Source organism: Nycticebus coucang, chromosome 2, assembly GCF_027406575.1.
Source record: "Nycticebus coucang isolate mNycCou1 chromosome 2, mNycCou1.pri, whole genome shotgun sequence".
In the NCBI taxonomy this organism is placed as follows: domain Eukaryota; kingdom Metazoa; phylum Chordata; class Mammalia; order Primates; family Lorisidae; genus Nycticebus; species Nycticebus coucang.
This window is the reverse complement of record NC_069781.1, coordinates 148,956,786-148,980,000: the sequence shown is the minus strand read 5'-3', so window position 1 is coordinate 148,980,000 and position 23,215 is coordinate 148,956,786. Positions and strand designations below refer to the sequence as shown.

The 23,215-nt window shown below is 45.6% G+C and overlaps 1 protein-coding gene across 3 annotated transcripts in view; it reads right to left on the bottom strand.

The window, feature by feature from the left end:
• Positions 1-6,356, bottom strand: part of TENT4B (terminal nucleotidyltransferase 4B) — an 84,950-nt gene extending 78,594 nt beyond the window's left edge. Inside the window, exons 1-2 of one of the 3 annotated variants that reach the window (XM_053582154.1) lie at positions 6,325-6,356; positions 4,831-5,319 (exon numbers count right to left, since the gene is read on the bottom strand). In XM_053582154.1, the coding sequence (XP_053438129.1) occupies positions 4,831-5,216 (386 nt within the window). In that variant the 5' untranslated portion in view covers positions 5,217-5,319; positions 6,325-6,356. Of the gene's footprint in view, positions 1-4,830; positions 5,664-6,324 lie in introns of those variants that run through there. The other 2 variants (XM_053582152.1, XM_053582151.1) reach the window with 2 other exon arrangements.
• Positions 6,357-23,215: the final 16,859 nt, after the last annotated feature.

The window sequence follows — 23,215 nt, the reverse complement described above, 5'->3', positions numbered from 1 at the left end:
TTCTCTTAAAAGCACATTTCAGTACACAAATTAGGTAAAATTCAATAACCTGAAGAGACCAGATCACTAAAGAATTATTGTAGGCTACATGTGCAAATATCCAGAAATTAAACACAGGCCAGCACAGTGGCTCACGCCTGTAATCCCAGCACTCTGGGAGGCTGAGGCAGGTAAATCACCTGAGCTCAGGAGTTCAAAACCAGCCTAAGCAAGAGCAAGACCCTGTCTCTACTAAAAAGAAATACAAAAGCTACCTGGGTGTTGTGCGGGTGCCTCCAATCTCAGCTACTCAGGAGCTGAGGCAAGAGGATCACTTGAGCCCAAGAGTTTGAGGTTGCTGTGAGTTATGACGCCATGGCACTCTACCCAGAGGGACAGAGAAAAACTGTCTCAAAAAACAAATAAATAGAAATTAAACATAGCATAAAGCAAAGCATTTGGAATAAGGCTCTAAATTCTTTCCTACTCAACCTATTTTAATCTGCCTGATTGCTTTGGAGCCTAGCAGTAACACCAATCTCACTGATTACACTGTGCAGAAATAAGAAACAAGCTATAATGGCAGTGCTAAAGAATGGCCATCCCCACCACTGGCTTCCCTGTGCTAACAGTGAGCAATTGGCAGTAAGATCACAGCAGGTACAAAAGGACATGCCCCACCACAGCAAAGGGCACAACATTTGATGGGGACAAATGAGTTAAGTGCTGGAGGACTCAGAGCGGGGAGTGTCAGGGCAAGGTGTGTTTGACTAAGGGGGATAAGTGGCTAGCAATGCCACCTCAACATACCCATATCTTATGTCCCAAACCAACCATCCTTCTGATCCTTATTTTCAAAACATCACCACCATTTCCCCAATCACTCAAATTCAAAGCTATAGTGTGATTATTAAATTCATTAAGGGAGTCACAATTCTCTCCATCCTTATCCTGTAATACCTCATTCATTCTCCCTTCCTATCCCCATTTCCACCATCCTAGTTCAAGAAATTATTCCTTAAACCTAAGTTTCCCAACAAGGGGTCTACTGCATGTCCTCACAGCCAAATTCACACTCTAAAACAACATTTTGAACAAGTCATCCAAACCTTGAAAAAGCATCTACATACATCTAGCAGCACACCCAACACAAACCTACCCTCATGAGCTTGGACAAGCACCAAACCTTCCACAAGAAGTTTCTGGTTCCAATGCTCAGAACCAAGGGCTCTAAGTTCCTTGTGTTTGCTACTTTTTGCCATCCCTTCTTTCTCCCTGGTAATCAGGAATTAACATCTTTGGGGGCAAAAAAAAGGGCTATGGCTCACTTCCAGGGATAAGCTAGAAGAAGCAGATGTACTGCATCCTACAAACGCTAGCCCTAAAAGGGAGTGAAGCCCAAGAAAGTGCAGAAGTTGAGAGCAATTTAAAAAAAAAAAAAAAAAGTAAAAAAGAGAACTCCCTGGGCCTGAGATGGTGAGTTCAGGATTGTTTAATTTTGGAAGACTCTAGGATGAAATCCAAGTATCTTAATTCTCTAAATGAAAGAAATTTCCATGTAGCAGAGATAAGAGGGAACATGTATCTATAAGGGAAAAGTTAAACATAAATGAGCTATACTAAGAGCATGAAGCATGTATTTCAAAAGTCCAGAGAAGAACTATCTCAAAAAAAGTGTTCATTCAGGGACTATGTCAACGGGTTTAGCTGAAGCAGACAACACTGAGAGGTAAAAGAGCTGTGAGACAGTAAATAGCTGTCTCCTACCTGTAATCCACTTTTCACATGATTTTTTGGTCTCATCTCCCTCTGGACCGTCAGTTCAGAGGTCAGGGACCACCACCTTAACTAAGTATCAAACTCAGGAAAAAGTGGTAACAGTTTTACTACATTTAATCTCAGAATAGCATAACATTGGGGTGGCGCCTGTGGCTCAACGGGTAGGGCGCCGGTCCCATATGCCGGAGGTGGCGGGTTCAAGCCCAGCCCCGGCCAAATTAAAAAAAAAAAAAAAAAATAGCATAACATTGAAGTGCACTCTAAATTCAGATTTTTACATACTGTATTACATATTTTTAAATACACAGTACAGATTATTAAATGTTTATTTCATTTTCATATCATTGCATTCAATGAAAAAAATTAAAATGAAAAGCAATTTGAAAGCCCGTACTCATATAAAAAAACAGCAAAACTTCCTTTAAAACTAAGAAATAAAGGTCCATAAATCAAATTAAGAATTTTTAAGCACCCAGGCCCTCTCAACAAAAACACTCTTGGGAACTGCTTAATGTATTTTTCAAAAACAGGTCTCAGAATTCCTGTTGTCTTTTTTTTTTTTTTTTTTTTGAGAGACAGTCTCACTCTGTTGCCCTTGGTAGAATACTGTAGCGTCACAGCTCACAGCAACCTCAAACTCTTGGGCTTAAGCGATTCTTTTGCCTCAGCCTCCAAAGTAGCTGGGACTACAGGCGCCCACCACAATGCCCGGCTATTTTTTGCTGCAGTTGTCATTGTTCTTTAGCAGGCCTGGGCTGGGTTTGAACTCACCACCCTAGATGTTTGAGGCTGGCCCCTGTGCTACAGGTACGGAGCCAGGTCTCAGAATTTTTAACTGCTGACAACCTCTCAAAGAAGGAGGCAAAAAAATGGAAAATCTGATGAACCAATAAACAGCTTTAAAACAGGTTTACTGGGCTGCGCCTGTGGCTCAGTGAGTAGGGCGCCGGCCCCACATGCCGAGGGTGGTGGGTTCAAATCCAGCCCCGGCCAAACTGCAACAAAAAAATAGCCGGGCGTTGTGGCGGGCGCCTGTAGTCCCAGCTGCTCCGGAGGCTGAGGCAAGAGAATCACATAAGCTCAAGAGCTGGAGGTTGCTGTGAGCCGTGTGACGCCACGGCACTCTACCGAGGGCAGTAAAGTGAGACTCTGTCTCTACTAAAAAAGAAAATAAATAAAAAAAACAGGTTTACTATCAGTTTTTAAACAGTAATCCCTCTGAGAAATGAAAATCCCTCTCCTCATCCCTTTGAAGACAATATAATACATTAGGTCAGGAAGAACATCTTGCTTGAACTAAGTTCAAATGTGAATCTTTTACAATATCCTCTACATTAAATATCATGTAGACAAAACAACTTCCAATGTATCAAAGTAAGAGGCAGCCAGTATTTTTAAATTTGTATCTTTTTTAGACACATGCAAAGAGGCTTCAATAAAGTGCAGTTAGGGAACTTCAAGGTTTTAATTGATAGTGAGCTTACTCCTATGAAATGAAACTATCAGAAGCCTTCAATATCAATTTGCTTGTCACTAGACCACAGGTTTACACTTGGAAATGCTAACAGGATAGAACCACATGCCTTTGATAAAATGTGATGACCATGGAGAGCGCCCTTGAAGCTTACCAACAGAGAACTCAACCCTAATGGATTCCCCTCTGGAAAGCCAGGGCAGCTTTGACATGTACCTCACCACCAGTTCTAGAAATGCCTGAATGCATTTTCCATAAAAAGTGGGAGTTGTAATAGTAGCATACAGCAGACACCAGCCCACTAGAAGCAGATGGAACCCACCAACTCATTTTACCCAGACCTTCAAAAAGGTACACAGAACTGTCTCTCCTTGCCAAAGTAGGGGAGATCTGAATGGGTATATCTAAGAAAAGGTTCACACAGGATTACTAATTGGTGATTTCCCTTTCATACCATCGCACTCAATGGAAAAAAAGAAAGAAAGAAAAATGAAAAGCAATTTGAAAGCCTGTAATTGAGCTAAATACAGCCACACACCATGCAAAAGCTTTATTTTACAAAAGTAAAAAAGACTCAGTAACCTATTCAAGAATGGGGCTCTTCCATAAGGGAAATCTAGCTGGAAACATTCCCCGCTTATATACATAATTCACCAGGGGTCAGGTAAGATTCCATTTTGTAAGAGCTGAACTTTAAACAGAAAGTCACTAATGGTGCAACATTCACTCATTAGCATAAATCTACCCCCTAGTATGAAAAGCACTGGCTGCCTCTGCCAGGATGGTAACTTAACAGTGAGAGGCTGGAGCCTTGGACCATGAACTCCTGGAAAGTTCTATCAAGGCCTGGGAAGAAGAGCTAAGCACCGCCACCAGCCTAAACTTAGCTATCACCCCACCTCTCTCTCTCCCCACAAACAGAGCACCACTAACACAGAAAATTTTTTTAAAATAAAAATAAAAAGATGGGCCAAAGGGTCAAGAGCAAGCAGTGCCTTACAGGGCTGACAGGATTCCTGTCTGGGATTGGGGGATGGGGAGGAGCGTTCTGGATGTTTCTATTCTTGGCAAGGAAAGCACCTCCGGGTCCTATACCATCAGAAGACTCAAACACATCAATGTTTTCAGGGAATGAACCATATGGTTCAGGGACTCAACCATCACACATCCCGGGGTGTGATGATGGGGACAAATGTGTAAAAGCCGGAGGGCTGGTGGGGGGACGTCAGGGGAAGGTGTGTTTGACTAAGGGGGATAGGAAGCCAGAGTGAATGGATAAAGGGAGGTCGGGGGAGGTATGGACAGTTCCAGAGAGGGGAGGAAGGTGGAGATGACTAAGGAAGGGGTGGGGAGAGGAGGGTGTGTATGGTTGAGGAAAAAGGTGTGCACGGCTAAGGAGGGGTGGGGAAGGTGGAGCTGGTGGAGGGGGGTGTTTGGGGGGCGAGACGGGGAGAAGGGCCACCAGTCCTCTGCGAGGCAACAGCAAACGCAGGCCCCAGAGTGGCTTCTCCCAGGCTCCCTCCACCCCCCTCTGTGGGGGTGTGCCCGGATGCGCGTTTGCACGGGCCTGGCCAGCAGGCCGCAGGGCCAGCACTCACCCCACGACTCCCTGGTGGTAGTTCCTCCGCTTCCAGGGGGTCCCGCTGTACACACCCCCGCTGCCGTCGGCCCGGCCGCCCCCCGCCGCCCGCGCCCCGCTCGGCTGCAGCAGGCTGTAGTTGAGTCCGTAGGTGCTGGCCTTGTTGTCGCGCTTCCTCTTGTTGCTGCTGCCCGAGGCCGGGTCGGCGGGCTCGGTGGCCGAGGGGTGCGGGGACGAGGACGCCGAGGGGGAGGAGGACGCCGAAGAGCCCGCGGCCGCTCGACGGGCCCAGGCCGCCGGCTGATGGTGGTTGTTGTTGTTGTTGGTCGTCTCCAGGGGCAGGAAGTCCCGCTGCTCCGCCGGCAGCGCGTGGCCACCCAGCAGGCGCTCCCCGGAGCGGTACATGCCGGCCGGGGCCGGGGCCGGGGCCGCGCCGCTGGGGCTGTCGGGGCTGCTGCCGCTCCCACCGGTGGCCGTGCTGCTGCCGCCGCCGCCGCTCGCGCCGCCGCTGCTGTGACAGTGGTGGTTGAAGTAGAGGTTCCTCAGCCCCTGAGTCGTCTCCCAGATCTGCATCCACAGACTGTTGGACGGTCCGAGCTGCTCTGGCTGGAACCAGGCGATCCTCGGATCCATCAAACGGCGGCGGCCGCTGCCCCCGCCCCTCCTGGCTGCCCGCAGGGCCGCCGCCGCCGCCGCCGCCTCAGGCGCACGCCCGGCCTCGGCTGCTGCTGCCGCCGCCGCCGCTGCTGCTGCTGCTGCTCCGGGCCTGCCGCGGGCGGCGCGGTCACACTGGGAGCCGGGCCGGCGCCGGCGGCGTCGCTCCCGCCCTCGAGGGCTCCGCAGGCCCTCCCCCCCTCCCTCCGCCCCTCCGCCGAGCCCCTGTCACCGGGGTCCCCGTGCAAATGGCGGCGGCGGCGGTAGCTCTACAGAAGGCCGAGCGGCGGCAGCAGCGGCAGCGGCGGCGGAGGGACGCGCCTGCTCCGTAGCGTCCTCGCTCCTTGGGGCGGGGCCTCCTCCGGCTCCGCCCCGCTCGCTCCGCCCCGCCCCGCCCCCCCGCGCTCGCCCCGCCCCTGTCGCGCCGTATCACCCAGCCACCTCCGGAGGCTGCTCGGTGCGTCACAGAGGACGCGGCGCGACGCGATGGGGCTGCAACCGTCTAGCCCAACCGTCCCCGCGCCGGCCGTAGGGGCGACTGCACGTACCTGGGCACCTGGGTGTTTGGGCGCCTCTCACGCGCGCGTCTCCACCTGGCCTCGGCTTCCCAGTCGCTCAGACCGGGAGAGGCCACGCTTAAGTGGCCTCCAGCCCCGCGGAGAATGCGTTGTGGGCGGTGCCGCCACGCCCCGTGCCCCTCCCCCACCCTGCCCCCGGGATCCCTGGGCTCTCCTAACCCTTCCCGACTACTGGGCTCCAGCCTGTTTTTCTAAAACACCTTAAAAGAAAAAGAAAACAGCCTAAGACACTTTTTCTAGCGCTGTGGAGTCACACCAGAGGGGGAAAGATGCGCCCCCACCTGAGCACGTGTCCGGAGACCCTGACGCAGGCTGCGCCAGACCGTCGGCGACTCGGAGGGCCCCGCCCTGCCGCGCCCCCGCGGGGTGGGCAGCCGCGGCCCCGGCGGAAGATGCCGTCACCCCGCCCCGGACCGGGAACCTGCGTCCGCAGGCAGAGTCGGGCGTGCGTGTTAGTTCTTGTCTCCAACCCCCAGTGTGAGCCGTGGGCTCGGACTCAACACCCTCTTCACACAGACACGCGCAGTGAAAAATGCAAGGGATGCCCGGAGAAGCCGTCAGGCTGGCTGCTCCGCGTGCAGAGAAAGCCGCCTTGCCCCACCTTAGGAAGTTCTTAGTTCATTAAATTACTTAAACTTAAGAAAAAAAAGTTATTAGTTCAGAATTTAAGAAAATCAAACCTGGCTCGGCGCCCATAGCAGTGTTTACGGCGACAGCCACATACACCGAAGGTGGCGGGTTCGAACCCGGCCCGGCCCGCTAAACAACAATGACGACTGCGACCGGGCGGGCGTGTGGGCGCCGTCGGGGGCGCCTGTAGTCCCAGCTACCGCGGAGGCAGAGGCAAGAGAATCGCCAAAGCCCAGGAGTTGGAGGTTGCTGTGAGCTGTGACGGTACAGCACTCTACTGAGGGTGACATAGTGAGACTCTGACTCAAAAAAAAAAAAAAAAGAAATAGATTTTGACTACTTCAAAAAATTATTTTAATTTGGGCAAGAAAAATAGAAAGCAAAAAGAAAAAAACTGTATCATGGCCCATTTATAGGGGTCCTCAAACTTTTTAAACAGGGGCCAGTTCACTGTCCCTCAGACCGTTGAACTGCCGGACTGTAGTTTTAAAAAAAACAACTGTGAACAAATTCCTATGCACACTGCACTTACCTTATTTTGAAGTAAAAAAACAAAATGGGAACAAATACAATCACACCGCTTCATGTCCGCGGCAGTTGAAGGACCCTACGTGTGAACACTGCTAAACATCCAAAAATTTCTCCATGCACATATCAATGTTGAAATGCAGGCGGTAGGCCGGGTGCAGAGGCTTGTGCCTGTAATCCTGCCATTCTGGGAGGCCAAGGCAGGAGAATTGCTTGAGTTCAGGAATTTGAGCATGGACAAGACCCTATCTCTACCAAAATTAGAAAAAATCAGCTGGACCTTGGGAGCTGAGCTGGTGGTCCCAGCTACTTGCAGGCTGAGGGAGGCAGGATAACTTGAGCCCAGGAGTCTGAGGTTGCAGTGAGCTGTGATGACACCTCTGCACTCTAACCAGGAGGCGGTGAGACTCCATCTCCAAAAAAGAAAAGAAAAATGGAAATTGAGATATAGGCTGAGTGCAGTAGCTCTGGGAGGCTGAGGTAGGCAGATCCCTAGAGCTCAGGAGTTTGAGGCCAACCTAAGCAAGAGCAAGACCCCCATCTCTACTAAAAACAGAAAAACTAGCCTTGTCTGGTGGCTCATGCATCTCTTCCCAGGTAGAGGTTGAGGCAAGAGAATCATTTGAGCCCAAGGGTTCGAGATTGGCTGTGAGCTATGATGATGCCATAGCACTCTACCCAGGATGGCAGAGTGAGACTCCACCTTAAAAAAAAAAAAAATTAAGTCTTTTAAAATATTTCTTTGGATGTCCAAGAACAACACACTGATAATTAAATCAAAAAGGTATACCTGGGGTGGCGCCTGTGGCTCAGTCCCAACGGTGCCGGCCCCTTATACTGGGGGTGGCAGGTTCGCCCAACAGCTAAAACACCAATGAGAATTGGAACAAAACAATAGCCGGGCATTGTGGCAGACGCTGGTAATCCCAGCTACGCAGGAGGCTGAGGCAAGAGAATCTCCTTAAGCCCAAGAGCTGGAGGTGGCTGTGAGCTGTGACAGCACAGCACTCTACCCGGGGCGACAGGGTGAGACTCTGTCTCCAATAAAGAGTTATACCTACTAGTATATGCCAGAAATGAACATTTGTCAAGTTTGCTCATTTCTTCAAATGTTAACTACAAAAGTATTGACAAAATGATCAAATGAGTTAAGATACATGAAAGTACTCTGTAAAGTACTCTGTAAAAGTAAAGCAAGGCATTACTGTTCTCATTCACCAGAGGGGAATACTGACTGGTTAGCCCTGTAACTTATCCATGTTTCAAGGCATTCAGCAAATTTTGGTTGAATGTCATCCATGCAGAACTGAGCTAATAGCTTTAGAGGAGATAAATAAGCAACCAGGGCCTTTGGCTGCCTTCCATGAATTTACTGTCTAGTTGAAGAGACAAAAATAGGTAAATATTTAAACTCAAATTGAAATTAAATGAATTCAGCAAACTCAACTTGAGAAATTATTATGTGTCAGAACTGGGGGATACAGCACTGATGAGGTCCCTGCTTTCATGGACCTTGTATGCCAGTAGGCAAGGCACACATATAAAGTCAGACTATAGTAAATGTTATGAAGAAAAAGAAGGCAGGCTAGAGGGATAGTGACAGTAAGCTATTTTTATAGCTTGGGCTATAAAAGCTATTTTATTAGCTATGGGCTAATCAAGGATGGCTGTTCCAAGGAAGTAATATTTGAACACAGACTTAAGTGAGGGAATAGGCCCCAACTATGCAGGCATGTCCAACCTCAGCCTATGAGCCACATGCAAATTTTGTGAGGACTTTTTTGCTTCTCTGTGGTGGCAGATATCACAAAATACTATGCACAGACCTTTGTATTTTGCTCATCAGCTTTCGTTAGTGTTTGTTTATTTAATACATGGCCCAAGACAAATCTTATTCTTCCAATGTGCTGCAGAGAAGCCAAAAGGTTGGACTCCCCTGAATGCTTCATCAGACAGGGAATAGCAGACACCAAGGCCCAGAGGCAGGAGCATGCTCTGTGCGCAGGATGATAAGGCAATAAGATAGAGTGTCAAATGAGTGCTATTGTATAAAATCATAAAGTAACGTCTTCTGGAAGGTTTCTTTAAAAATGGCCCAGCTTAGCCAGGTTTGATGCCTCATGCTTGTAATCTCAGCACTTCAGGAGGGCAGGGTGGGAGGATTACTTGAGGTCAGAAGTTTGAGACAGCCTGTGCAAAAGTGAGACCTTGCCTGTACAAAAAAATAGAGAAAGTTACCTGGCATAGTGGCAGGTGCCTAGAGTCCCAGCTAATCAGGATGTTGAAGCAAAAGATTTTCTTGAACACAGGAGTTTGAGGTTACAGTGAGGTATGATGACTCTATCTCAAAAAAAAAAAAATGTACAGGAGTTAGGTGCTGACTCTCCAGCAGTGAAAAATCTGCATATAATTACTCCTTAAAAACTTAACTACTGGCTCAGTGCCAGTAGCTCATAAGTAGGGCGCCAGCCACATACACCGAAGCTGGCGGGTTCAAGCCCAGCCCGGGTCTGCTATACAACAATGACAACTCCAACCAAAAAATAGCCAAGCGTTGTGTTGGGTGCCTGTAGTCCTAGCTACTTGGGAGGCTGAGGCAAGAGAATCACTTAAGCCCAAGAGCTTGAGGTTGCTGTGAGCTGTGATGCCATAGCAGTCTACTGAGGGTGACATAATGAGACCCTGTCTCAAAAAACAAAACAAACCACTGGTGGGGCACTGTGGCTCATGCCTATAATCCCAGCACTTTGGGAGGTTGAGGTGGGAGGATTGCTTGGGGCCAAGGGTTCAAGACCAGCGTATACGACATAGCGAGAGTCCATCTCTACAAAAAAATTTAAAAATTAGCTGAGCTTGGCAGCACCTGTGGCTCAGTGAGTAGGGTGCCAGCCCCATATACCAAGGGTGGCAGGTTCAAACCCGGCCCCGGCCAAACTGCAACAAAAAATAGCTGGACATTGTGGCGGGCGCCTGTAGTCCCAGCTACTCGGGAGGTGGAGGCAAGAGAATCGCCTAGGCCTAGGAGTTTCAGGTTGCTGTGAGCTGTGACACCATAGCACTCTACCGAGGGCAACAAAATGAGACTGTCTCTAAAAAAAAAGAAAATTAGCTGAGCATGGTGACATGTGCCTGTAGTCCTAGCTAACTAGAAAGACTGAGACAGGAGGATTGCTTGAGCCTAGGAGTTCAAGGCTGCAGTGAGCTGTGATCCCGCCTCTGCTCTCCAGCCTAGGCCAATACTAAGACCCTGTTTCAAAAACAGACATTTAAAAAACCTTAACTACTAATTTTGTATGTTACATGTATTGTACATCTGCAGTCCCCAAGCCCAGGGTCACAGAATGATACCAGACACGGCCTGTTAGAAACCAGGCTGCACAGAGGGAGATTAGCAGAGGGCCAATGAGCGAAGCTTCAGCAGTCACTGTCTCCCATTACCCCCAGATAGGACAATCTAGTTATAGGATAACAAGCTCAGGGTTCCCACGGAATCTGCATTGTGGTGAGTTATATAATCATTTCATTATATATTACAGTGTGATGATAATAGAAATAAAGTGCACAATAAATGTAATGCATTTTAATTGTCCCCAAACCATCCCTTCCCCTGCCACCCTGGTCTGGGGAAAAATTGTCTTCCATGAAACTGGTCCCTGGTGCCAAGAATGTTAGTGACTGTTGTTATATAGTATATATATATATTTTTTTTTTAATACAGAGTCTCACTCTATTGCTCTGGGTAGAGTGCCATGGCATCAACACAGCTCACAGCAACCTCAAACTCTTGGAATCAAGAGATCCTCTTGCCTCAGCCTCCCAAGTAGCTGGGACTAAAGGCGCTCACCACAACGCCCAGCTATTTTTTGGTTGGAGTTGTCATGGTTGTTTGGCAGGCCCAGGCTGGGTTCGAACCCTCCAGCTCCTGTGTATGTGGCTGGCGCCCTAGCCACTGAGCTACAGGCGCCGAGGTAAGGCAACTTTTTCTGTAATGTCATGACTTTTCTCTGCTTCTTGGAAGCATCATGGGTCCCATGATGTTATTCAAGGTTTACAGTATTGCAATAAAGATGATGAAAATTATGTGAAAACCTTGAGAGATCATTTTTTACTGTGATAATGCAATTTACTGAATTAGCTGCTCACATGGAGGTGACGAGCATTGCACGGCATTTTAAGCTCATCTTCACTAAATCTGAGTTCATTGCAATAGCAACAGGCAGAAACAATTGCAGTAGTACAGTATACGTCGATATCACAATTAATTTTATGCAGTTATGATTTAATACTGAATCTTTATGTTTGTTTACATTTTTCTCAACTGTGAATGGTACCATGTGTGCTCCATAAGAGTTTGAGGTACATAAGTTTTGATAAATTGTAACTTTTTATAACATATTCCTGTATAATTTGTAGTAGTAAATGATGAAATAGTCCAGTATCTACATACATTTTGTGCATTCCTTTAAAATTTTGTTTCAATATTTTTAGGCTTCAGTCCATCTGTAAGTTATTTCAAATTGTCTCAAATCTCCAAAATATTTTCCAATTTTTTCTTTCAGGAGGATGATCCATAGAAGAATGTTTTCCAATATATTTACTTGCCCATAAGTGAACCCACACACTTCAAATCATGTCGTTCAAAAATCAACTGTATGGGCGGCGCCTGTGGCTCAGGGAGTACGGTGCCGGTCCCATATGCCGGAGGTGGCAGGTTCAAACCCAGCCCCGGCCAAACTGCAACAAAAAAAAATAGCCGGGCGTTGTGGCGGGTGCCTGTAGTCCCAGCTACTTGGGAGGCTGAGGCAGGAGAATCGCCTAAGCCAAGGAGTTGGAGGTTGCTGTGAGCTGTGTGATGCCACGGCACTCTACCGAGGGCAATAAAGTGAAACTCTGTCTCTACAAAAAAAAAAAAATCAACTGTATTAACCTTCCTCTACAAATCTGCAGTGTTACATTTCAAATTAATTGACTACTATATCCAATGAGATAGACCATACTAATTTCAGTAATCAATTTCAATTACTCAATCAGTGCATTCTGTTATTTAGAACAAAAGAACAGACATTTATTACATTCTTCAAAACCATCTGTGTTAAATTAATGAGTCAAAAAACACAGCTATCACAAACCCAGAGATTTTCCTCCATAATCTGGTATCCTATTCTTTCTCAAAATTTTTATTCCTAGATAGAGAAAATACTCAGTTCGGTGCTATCCACATAATATTGAGAAAACATCTAGTTAACTCACATGATTTACCGAAGCACCGAGGATCCACAGAGTACAAATTGAGTGTTCAAATAAGAAAATTACCGAAGAATCACACAAGTCAAAGTATGTTTTCATTAACTTATTAATTTGAATAAAACAGAAGGGGAATCCCACATATTACATGGTATTATTAATAATTGTCATTACAACAAAATCTTAGACAATAGGTGATTAAGTTACTTTATTCTGGAGTTAATAATGACCATGAATAATAGCTGCATAGTTATCAGTATTTTCATTGTTTAGGTTATGAAGCATTTGCTCCAGGTACTAATAATCTTGGATCAGGCCCTATTTATAAACTTTCCCCTTTTTGCATAAAATATACATCGTTTCATGTTATTTTTCTCTTTCATTAATACCAAGAAGATTCCAAATAGGGAAGTATTTTCCAGTGAGACTTCAAAATAACTAGCAATAGGAAGGCTTGTAGCTCCTCCAAGACAATAAAAATTTCTCATATTCTACCCTGTTTCCCCAAAAATAAGACATCCTCCAAAAATAAGATCTACTTACAGGAAAGATAAGACGTCCCCTGAAAATAAAACAGCACATCTTTGGGAGCACACCTTAAAATAAGACAGATTATGGGGAAACAGGGTACAGTTTTAAAAACAAAATTGCTCAGATTATGTGCCATTCTGGGGCCCTCAGTATGATGGTTAATTTTCCGTGTCAACTTGACTGGGACACAAAGTGCCCAGATTAAACATTGTTCCTGAGGGTCTGTGAGGGTTCTTCCGCATGAGATTAGCATTTGAATACATCTAGTGAAGCGTATTGCTCCAGGCCTTCTCCCCGTGCCCTGACAGAGTTGCTTATCTCCGGTGGCCATAAAGCTGAGACTGTTGAAAATCAAATACAAAAATCTCACCTGTGAGGACTGAATTATACTCAGCCTCACAGGCTGCATACTATTAAATGGAAGGTATTATCAGGGGAACAATAGAATCTTGTGAATTAGAATGGAGATGTGTGGGAAGACCTGATAAGAGACATCTAGGCCCTAAATTCTTTTTTTTTTTTTAGAGTCTGGGTCCCCTTATGTTACCCAGGCTGGTCTCAAACTCCTGACCTCAAGCAATTCTCCCACATTAGATTCCTAAGGAGCTATATAAGCCCCTAAAAGAAATTTTTTTTAAGATACAAAGTTATTTTTATTATTTAACCCACTAAATTCTTCTCTCTCTCTCTTTTTTTTTTTTTTTTTGTAGAGACAGAGTCTCACTATACTGCCCTCGGATAGAATGCCGTGGCATCACACGGCTCACAGCAACCTCTAACTCTTGGGCTTACGCGATTCTCTTGCCTCAGCCTCCCGAGCAGCTGAGACTACAGGCGCCCACCACAACGCCCGGCTATTTTTTGTTGCAGTTTGGCAGGGGCTGGGTTTGAACCCGCCACCCTAGGCATATGGGGCCGGCGCCCTACTCACTGAGCCACAGGCGCCGCCCTCTTTTTTTTGAGACAGAGAGAGTCTCAAGCTGTTGCCCTGGGTAGAGTGCTGTGGCATCATAGCCCACAGCAACCTTAAACTTAGGCTGAAGTGATCCCCTGGCCTCCATTTTTCTATCTTTTAGTAGAGACGGGGGTCTCGCTTTTGCTCAGGCTGGTCTCAAACTAGTGAGCTCAAGCAATCCACCCGCCTCCACCTCCCAGAGTGCTAGAATTACAGGTGTGAGCCACCGCCCCTGGCCAGTATAAACCCCTAAATTCTGATGAATCTCCATGGCCAGCTGAAGTAGTCCCAGCTACTTGGGAGGCTGTGGCAAGAAGATCTCTTGAGTTTGAGCTTGCAGTGAGCTATGATGATGCCATTGCATGCTAGCCTGGGAAACAGAGCAAGGCCCTGTCATAAAGAGAGAAAGAAATGGAGTAGAGGAGAGAGAAAGAGAAGAAGAGAGAGGGGGGAGGGTGAGAGAGAGAAAGAAATAGACAAATAGTCGGGGGGGGGGGAGGGAGAAAGAGAAAGAAAAGAAAAAAGAAAAAAAAGTATTTTTTTTTTTTGCAGTTTCTGGCCGGGGCTGGGTTTGAACCCACCACCTCCAGCATATGGGGCCAGTGCCCCACTCCTTTGAGCCACAGGTGCTGCCCAAAAAAAAAAAGTATTAAATGGAAAACTCCAGAAATAAACAACTGATAAGTTTTCAGTTGTGTGCCTTTCTGAGTAGCATGGTGAATCTCATGCCATCTCATCCAGGATGTGAGTCATCCCTTTGTCCAGCTTTCCACACACATACACTGTACATGCTATTTGCCCTTTAATCACTTAGTACCACCTGGGTTGTCAAAGGGCCTGTTGCTGTACCACAGTGTTCAGTCATCCTTATTTCACTTAATTAGGGCCCCAAAGTGCAAGAATAGTGATGCTGGAAACTCTGACATTCCAAAGAGAAGCTGTAAAGTTTTTCCTTTAAGTGAAAAGGTGAAAGTTCTCAACTTAATAAGGAAAGAAAAAAAATTGTACACTGAGGTTGCCAAGATCTGTGGCAAGAACAAATCTTCTGTGAAATTGTGAAGAAAGAAGAAGAAATTTGTGCTTAGTTTTGCTGTCACACCTCAAAGTGCAAAAGTTACAGCCATGGCGATAACTTTCATTATAGCACATTGTCATAATCGTTTCTATTTTATCGGTTGTTGTTATACATTTCTTACTGTGCCTAATTTTATCATAGGTATGTACCTACAGGGAAAGAATGTAGCATATATATGATTCAGTAGTATCCACAGTTTCAGGCATCCACTGGGGGCCATGGACTATATCAACTGAGGACAAGGAGAAACAGCTATACTGCGGTTCTCTAATCTACACAGACAGAAAGGGGGACGTGTGTGAGAATGGATCCTAAGGGTATAGGTAATAGTGGAAGGATCATAAGGTTGGGTCAAGCTGAATTTATCGATATGTTGTATAGGTTCTCTAAGCAGATATTCTGCCTTTAAAGTGGCAGCTCAAGGAGTTTTAAAAAAGCTCTAACAGTTGGTCTGGTTGGTTGGCTCAAACATGAACCAAAATGTGGCCCACAGTGATTGAAAGAGAAATGCCATACCTGCCTCGTACTGAGAGGAAGAGACTCCAAGGGTTAGGGAGGCTGGAATGTGAAAGTGGATTTTGGCCAGGCACAGTGGCTCACACCTGTCATCCCAGCACTCTGGAAGGCTGAAGTGGGATGATTGCTTGTGGTCAGGAGTTTCAGAAAAGCCTGACCAAGAGTGAGATCCCATCTCTACAAAAAATAGAAAAATTAGCTGGGTGTGGTGGTGGGCATCCAGGTGCTCAGGAAGCTAAGGCAGGGGAAGACCACTTGAGTCAAGGAGTTTGAGATTGCTGTGAGCTGTTTCGATGCCACTGCACTCTCGCTGAAGTAACAGAGTAAGACGCTGTCTCAAAAGTAAGGCCAGGGGTGGCGGCGCACATCTGCAATCATAGAACTCTTAGAGGCAAAGGCAGAAGGATCCCTTGAGCTCAGGAGTTCGAGACCAGCCTGAAGAAGAGTAAGACCTCATCTCTACTAAAAATAGAAAAAATTAGCCAGGTGTTGTGATGGTGCCTATAGTCCCAGCTACCCAGCTGAAGCAGGAGGATCACTTCAGCCCAGGAATTTGAGGCTGCTGTGAACCAGGCTAACACAATGGCACTCTAGCCTGGGCAACCAGAGACTGTCTCAAGATTAAATAAATAAATAAATTCAAAAATAAATATTTTTTAAAAATCAAGTGAATTTGTCATTTAAGACCTACTCCCCCATGCTGGGAAGGTTCAAAAGACAGACCCTTCACCAGTACAGTGAAAAACAAGTTTGTTAGGGGAGCCCTAGCATCCATGGAGAGCTCCATGGTTGGTCTTCTCAATGAATTGTTAGACTTCACCAGGACCATCTGAATGAAGGAAAGACCTGTTCTCCTTGAGAAATAACCCTGATATTAAGGAACATTTATACTGTTAATCTTTCTTCCAGTCTTCCCCAAACAACCTATGGCCTTTTGCCAGAGTGACTGCCTTGGACATTGGGAAGAAGGAAATGATCAGAACTTTTGCAGACTACTGGCTCTAAACTGATACTAATTCTACGATACCCAAAACGTCACTGTGGCCTACCAATAAGAGTAGGGGTTTATGAAGGTCAGCTAACAATGGTGTTTTACTTGATGTCTATCTCATGGTGGGCCTAGGTCCCTGAACCTGTCCTGTAGTTATTTCCTCCGTTCCAGAATACATAATCAAGACAGATACACAAAGCAACTGGAGGAGGCCCTATATCATCAGTTCCCTGACCTATGGAATAAGGCCTATTATGATGGGAAAAGCCATTTAGAAGCCACCAGCACTGCCTTGACCTAAGAAAATAGTGAACCAAAAGTAATGACACATCCCTGGAGGGATGGCAGAGCTTAGTGCTTCCACAAAGGATATGAAGGATGCAGAGGTCATGGTCCCCACCACATTGCCATTCTACTTGCTTATTTGGTCTGTACAGAAGACAGATGGATCTCGGAGAAAGATGGTGGATTATCGTAAACTTAACCAGGTGGTGATTAACTGCCGCCGTGGTATTACATGTGGTTCCATTGCTTAAGCAAATTAACAAATGCCCTAGTACCTGATATACAGTTATTGAATGGGCAAATGTCTTTTTCACCATTTCAATCGATGAGGCCCACCAGAACAGTTTGCTTTCAGCCGGCATGGCCAGCAGTATACCTTCATTGTCCTGCCTCAAGAGTATATATCTAAATAAAATAAAAATAAAAATAAATTTAAAAAAAGAGTATATATCTGTCATTGGGCTCCAAATGTCGAGCCACATGTCAGGCACCAAATGTCGGAGTCCTACCCTGGGAGCAGGGTCTGCTAAGACCTGTGGAAACTGGTGGTGATTGCTGAAGAATTATAAAGTTAGAAACAGTGATAAAGAAAGAGACATGAGGGCGGCACCTGTGGCTCAGTGAGTAGGACGCCGGCCCCATGTACCAAGGGTGGTGGGTTCGAACGCAGCCCCAGCCAAACTGCAACAACAACAACAAAAATATATAGTCAGGCATTGTCGTGGGCACCTGTAGTCCCCCCTACTCGGGAGGCTGAGGCAAGAGAATCGCCTAAGCCCAAGAGCTGGAAGTTGCTGTGAGCTGTGATGCCATAGCAGTCTACCGAGGGCGATGAAGTGAGACTCTGTCTCTAAAAAAAAAAAAAAGAAAGAGATATGAGACCTAGAGTAGAATTAAAAGTGGGAGCTCAGGGGTCCTTTGCTCATTGTGGCTTCTGGCAATGGCCCAGAGTGTTCGCTCCACTCTAATTTTATTGAAGTCTATTTTCCCAGAGGGTTAAGATAAGGAGGGAACAAAGATGTCAGCAGTTTCTCTAATTGAGCATACCAGCTCCTAGGTTATTATTATTAACCTTAAGGCAGGGGTTCTCAACCTGTGGGTCGTGACCTCTTTGTAACAAAATACATCGCAGCATTAGGAAGGTTGAGAACCCCTGCCTTAAGGGTCACTTGAGAAATCTGAAATCTGAGCCTTGTGTTGGGAGAGCCTCCTACTTGAAATCACAGATATTTCTAGGAAGGTGTTAAGCTTCCCTAGTTCTCCATGGAGTAAAACATCACCTGTGTTAATCTCCTCTGAGGATTGGTGGAAGGGAGGCGTTTTCCTCCCATCACCACCACAGAGAATCTTCCTCTGTGATAAGGGCGATAAGCTCTTCTGCCTGTATCTCAGGACATGAGCTACTCCCTTGGTCTCTGCCCCCATGAAAATGCAAATTTCCACAACAGGTATCTGCTTGGCCTGTTTAATGGGCAGGGAGCGCACTACCGTGTTTCCCCAAAAATAAAACATCCTCCAAAAATAAGACCTACTTACAGGTTTCCTTCTGGGTGAAATATAAGGCATCCCCCGAAAATAAGTCCCCCCCAGGCTCTGTCTCGGAATGAAAATTAATTTACCGTAGACTGGTTGCTAGGGCCAGCCGACTGGCGTCTAGCAACCAGTGACCTTACGTGGAGTCCTGACGTCACTGCTGTGTGGGGGCAGAGCAGAGGTCGGAGTGAGTGGTGAGCGCGGGGCGGGAGAGAGGAGGAGACTTTCACAGATGTGTGTAGAAGAACAGGAGGATCAGAGCAGACGGGACGCAGTGAAGGTGGTGAGTGCTGGTCTGTCTCTGGTGACACTGCCTGATGCTCGCGGCCGCCCTCGTGATGACTGAAGGTAGGATTCACAGTTTGGTTTGTGTTGACAACTACCATACTACCGTACTGTATACAGGTAATAAATTTCCTTTATTTTCATTTAACAATAAATGTGTACCGTATTCTTCTTCATGGAAAAATAAGACATCCCCTGAAAATAAGACCTAGCGCATCTTTGGGAGCAAAAATTAATATAAGACACTGTCTTATTTTTGGGGAAACAGGGTAGAAGATGTATATTTTCCAAGGACTTGACCACAATCTCTTCTATGGCCATTATTCTCCTCAGAGTGCTCACAGACCAGCAGGTGTTTGTAAGCTGTATCCTTAACAGGCTAGAATTTCAGAAAAGGCAAGAAGCTTGCCAGCAATGGCTAGCTTAAATGTAAACTAGCTGACTTTTCTTTATTCTGACTTATTCAGCTTACTTTTTAGTTTTCCTCTTTTTCTGGGGGTGCTTTCCTTTCTCAAGAATGGGGTCTTTGGTCCCCATTCTCCCAGCATATATCAACTCCCAGCCTTATACCAAAATTTAGTTGGCAGAGATCACCTGTTCTTCCTACAAGATGTCACACTAGTCTGTTATATTGATGATGTTATGCTGATTGGACCTAGTGAGCAAAAAGTAACAACTACTTTACACTTGTTGGTAAGACATTTGTTAGTCAGAAGGTGGGAAGTAAATCCAATAGAAATTCATAAATTTTTTACCTCAGTGAAATTCTGGAGGTAAATTGTTATAAAATGTATTGAGATCTCTCTTATAAGGTAAAGGATAAGTCATCACATCTGGCCCATCTTACAGGCAAAGCATGTGCACCATGACTCTTTGGATTTGGGAGGCAGTATACCATATTTGCCATGTGTAATGCACTCCAATGTATAATGTGCACCTTCATTTTTGGCCCAAATTTTCAAGAAAATAGTCTTTAAATTTTTTCTTTTTTTTTTTTGAGACAGAGCCTCAAGCTGTCGCCATGGGTAGAGTGCCATGGCATCACAGCTCACCACAACCTCCAACTCCTAGGCTCAAGCAATCTCCTGCCTCTGCCTCCCAAGTAGCTGGGACTATAGGCACCTGCCACAATACCCGGCTATTTTTTGGTTGCAGCCGTCATTGCTGTTTGGCGGGCTGGGCTGGATTTGAACCCACCAGCTCAGGTGTATGTGGCTGCCGCCTTAGCCGTTTGAGCCACAGGCGCTGAGCCTCATTTTAATTTTTTAATTCAATTTTTTATTTGCTTATATTCACTGTTTTTGTATTATAAAGGAATTTTAGCATTTATTTTTTAATATATTATGGTATAAGAAATGTAACAAATAATTACAAAACACAAGAACAGATATAAGATACAAGAATTTCATGTACCAGTAACAAATTTACAATATTTATACATCACAGAAAGCCAAGAACTCTTCATCACTGTCAATATCAGCAGTATTGTCTTCTTCAATTTTTATATTACCAGTTTTTTCTGAAGAGTCACTTTCCTCATCCTGGTAAATTTCCTCATCCTCAGTTTCAGCCATAGCGTTGCTGATGCCACATTTTGTAAGCAATCTCACAACCACTTCCTTCTTGACACCATTTTACAATCTTAGGATCCAATCACAAACCTGGATGATGGATGATTTCTTGATTCTGCCTGTAGGTGTTAAATCATTACCAGCTAACAGTTTCCACGACATCTACTCTTTCTTCATTAGGGCCTTAAAGGGCTTGTTTACTGACACCTAAGAGGTTGCAGCTGACTGGTTAGCCCACCAGGTACCTTAGCAAGTTGGGTTTTCGAGTCAGTTGGGATTGCTTTTGCACTTGTAATACCACCTGTAAAACCACAGCTGCAAGTAGTCACCATCTGGTCAAGTTTACAATAACCCACCACCATTCTCTGGGCTTGAAGTGACAGAAACCAGGCAAAGCTGGTTTTGTAAGTAACCCCCAGACCTTCGTGGCCAGACTTTGTTAAACCAGATTTTCATGCCTTCTTCATTCATCCATCCTTTTCATGCCCACGGACAACAAACCGACTTGGAATCTTTTCTTTCATAAACATTTTTCTATTAAGGATGGTCACAGGTGGTAGCTTTGTCCCATGTGCACAACAGTCCGGAACAACAGTGAAGTGTTTTCTCACGTCCACTGGCTCTAACAGCATGGTCCGTGCTCCTCTGACATCCACAGTTCTGTTGGATGGCACGTCGGTTGTGGGGAGGAGCTCATCCATGTTGTCAGTTCGGAGGGTGGCACCTGTGGCTCAGTGAATAGGGCACCTGCCCCATATACCAAGGGTGGTGGGTTTGAACCCAGCCCCATCCAAACCGCAACAAAAAAATAGCCGGGTATTGTGGAGGGTGTCTGTAGTCCCAGCTACTTGGGAGGCTGAGGCAAGAGAATCGCCTAAGCGCAAGAGCTGGAGGTTGCTATGAGCTATGATGCCACGGCACTCTACTGAGGGTGACAAAGTGAGACTCTCTCTCCAAAAAAAAAAAAAATACATATTGTCAGTTTGGGACAGCTCAAAGTTGTAAGTCTTCAAAGATTCATAACTAAGAATGAAAGTCCAAACCTTGACTCTCAGAGATCACTGGTAGTTTGGGGCAAGTTTTGTTCATGTCCTCATGCTCAGACCTTCTCTGTTCAGAAAGTTAAAGCACCATTTAGGTATTCCTGAGAAATTATCAATGCTTTTATTTCATGCAATCCTTTTACCCCCTTTCATGTATCATTTTGTCTTTTTTTTTTTTTTGAGACAAAGTCTCACTATGTCACCCTCAGTAGAGTGCTATGGTGTCACAGCTCACAGCAACCTCAAATTCTGGAGCTTAAGCAATTCTCTTGCCTCAGCCTTCCAAGTAGCTGGGACTACAGGCATCTGCCACAACGCCCAGATATTTTTTGTTGCAGTTGTTGTTGTTTAGCTGGCCTGGGCCGGGTTTGAACCCACCAGCCTCCGTGCATGTAGCTGGCACTGTAACCACTGTGCTACAGGTGCTGAGCATCATGTATCATTTTGGTCAAAACAGAGATTCAAGTTTCCACAAGGCCAACTGGGCAGGTCCTTCTACCATCTTTCCTGTTAATGAAGGAGTTAGGCAGCAAGGTAGGGCATAGGGCCAAGGTGCTGAGCTGCAGTAGCACAGCTGCCAGCTGAATGGGAAGTTCATGTTTATAGCAAAGTCCACCCACTGTGTCCATGAGCATACCCAGAGTCAAAGAAGAAGAAACCACACATGAGGAAGAACCAACAAAAACATCACTGTCTTCATGAAGAATCAGATCAGATTTCCCCCAATGGATGACAATGCAGCTACCTCAGAAGGTCCCGACTACCAAGAAATTGTGGAAATCACAGAAAAGGAATTCATATCATAGATGGAAAAACTGATGTAGGGAATTGAAAGTAAAGGGGAAAATCAGCAAATGGAAATCAAAAAATTGACCCAAGAATTTAATGAAAGATAGGACAAAGTCTCCAAGGATCTAGACACAATCAGAAATGATATAAAGATGCTAAAAGAACTGTAAGAGTCAGAGAGTTTTAAAATATAAAAGAAAGTTTCAGTAACAGATCAGATCATGGAGGGGAAAGACTCTCAGAGTTTGATGACTAGGCTCTCGACCTAACTCAGACATTTAAAGAGGCAGAAAGGAAGAGAGTGAAAAAGAGCAATCTCTCAGAAAATTATCATGAAGTGTACCAACTTACAAAGTATAGATATCCCTGAAAGACGAGAATAGAGTCCCAATAGTATGGAAGCCTTTGTCCAAGATATTATAGCTGATGATTTCTCTAATATCGCTGCTGAAACTTTACAAGCTAGAGGAAAGTGGACTTCCATCTTCAATTATCTCAAACAAAACAATTGCCAGCCTAGGATTCTGTACCCTGCAAAACTAAGTTTCACTTTTTCTTGAGACAGTGTCTTATTCTGTTTCCCAGAGCGCAGTGGCATCATCATAGCTCATATCAACCTCAAACTCCTGGGTTCAAGTGATCCTTTTGCCCCAGCCTCGTACGTAGCTGGGACCACAGGCACCTGCCACAAAGCCTGGCTAGTTTTTCTATTTTTAATAGAGACAGGGTCTCACTCTTGCTGAGGCCCTGAGCTCAAGCAATACACCTGCCTCCAACCTCCCAGAGTCCTAGAATTACAGGCGTGAGCCACTGTGCCCAGCCACTAACTTTCATCTTTGATGGAGAAATCGAATATTATTTCTTCTTCTTCTTTTTTTTTTTTAATTTCAGATTAATGTGAGGGTACAAACAATTAGATTACAATGTTTGTATTTGTTAAGTAGAGTTCCTGTTGTAGTTGTATCCTGCACCCAGGAGGTGTGCCATATACCTTTACACTGTGCCCATTAAGTGGGAGTACACCAATCCCCCTCCCTCTTTCCATCTCCCCTCTCTCTTCCACACCTTCCCCCATATTGAATTGAATTGAGTTGAGAAATCAAATCTTTTATCAACAGGCAAACATTGAGGAAATTTGCCACTACAAGACCAGCCTTGCAAGAATTACTGATACCTGTTCTATACATAGACCAAAA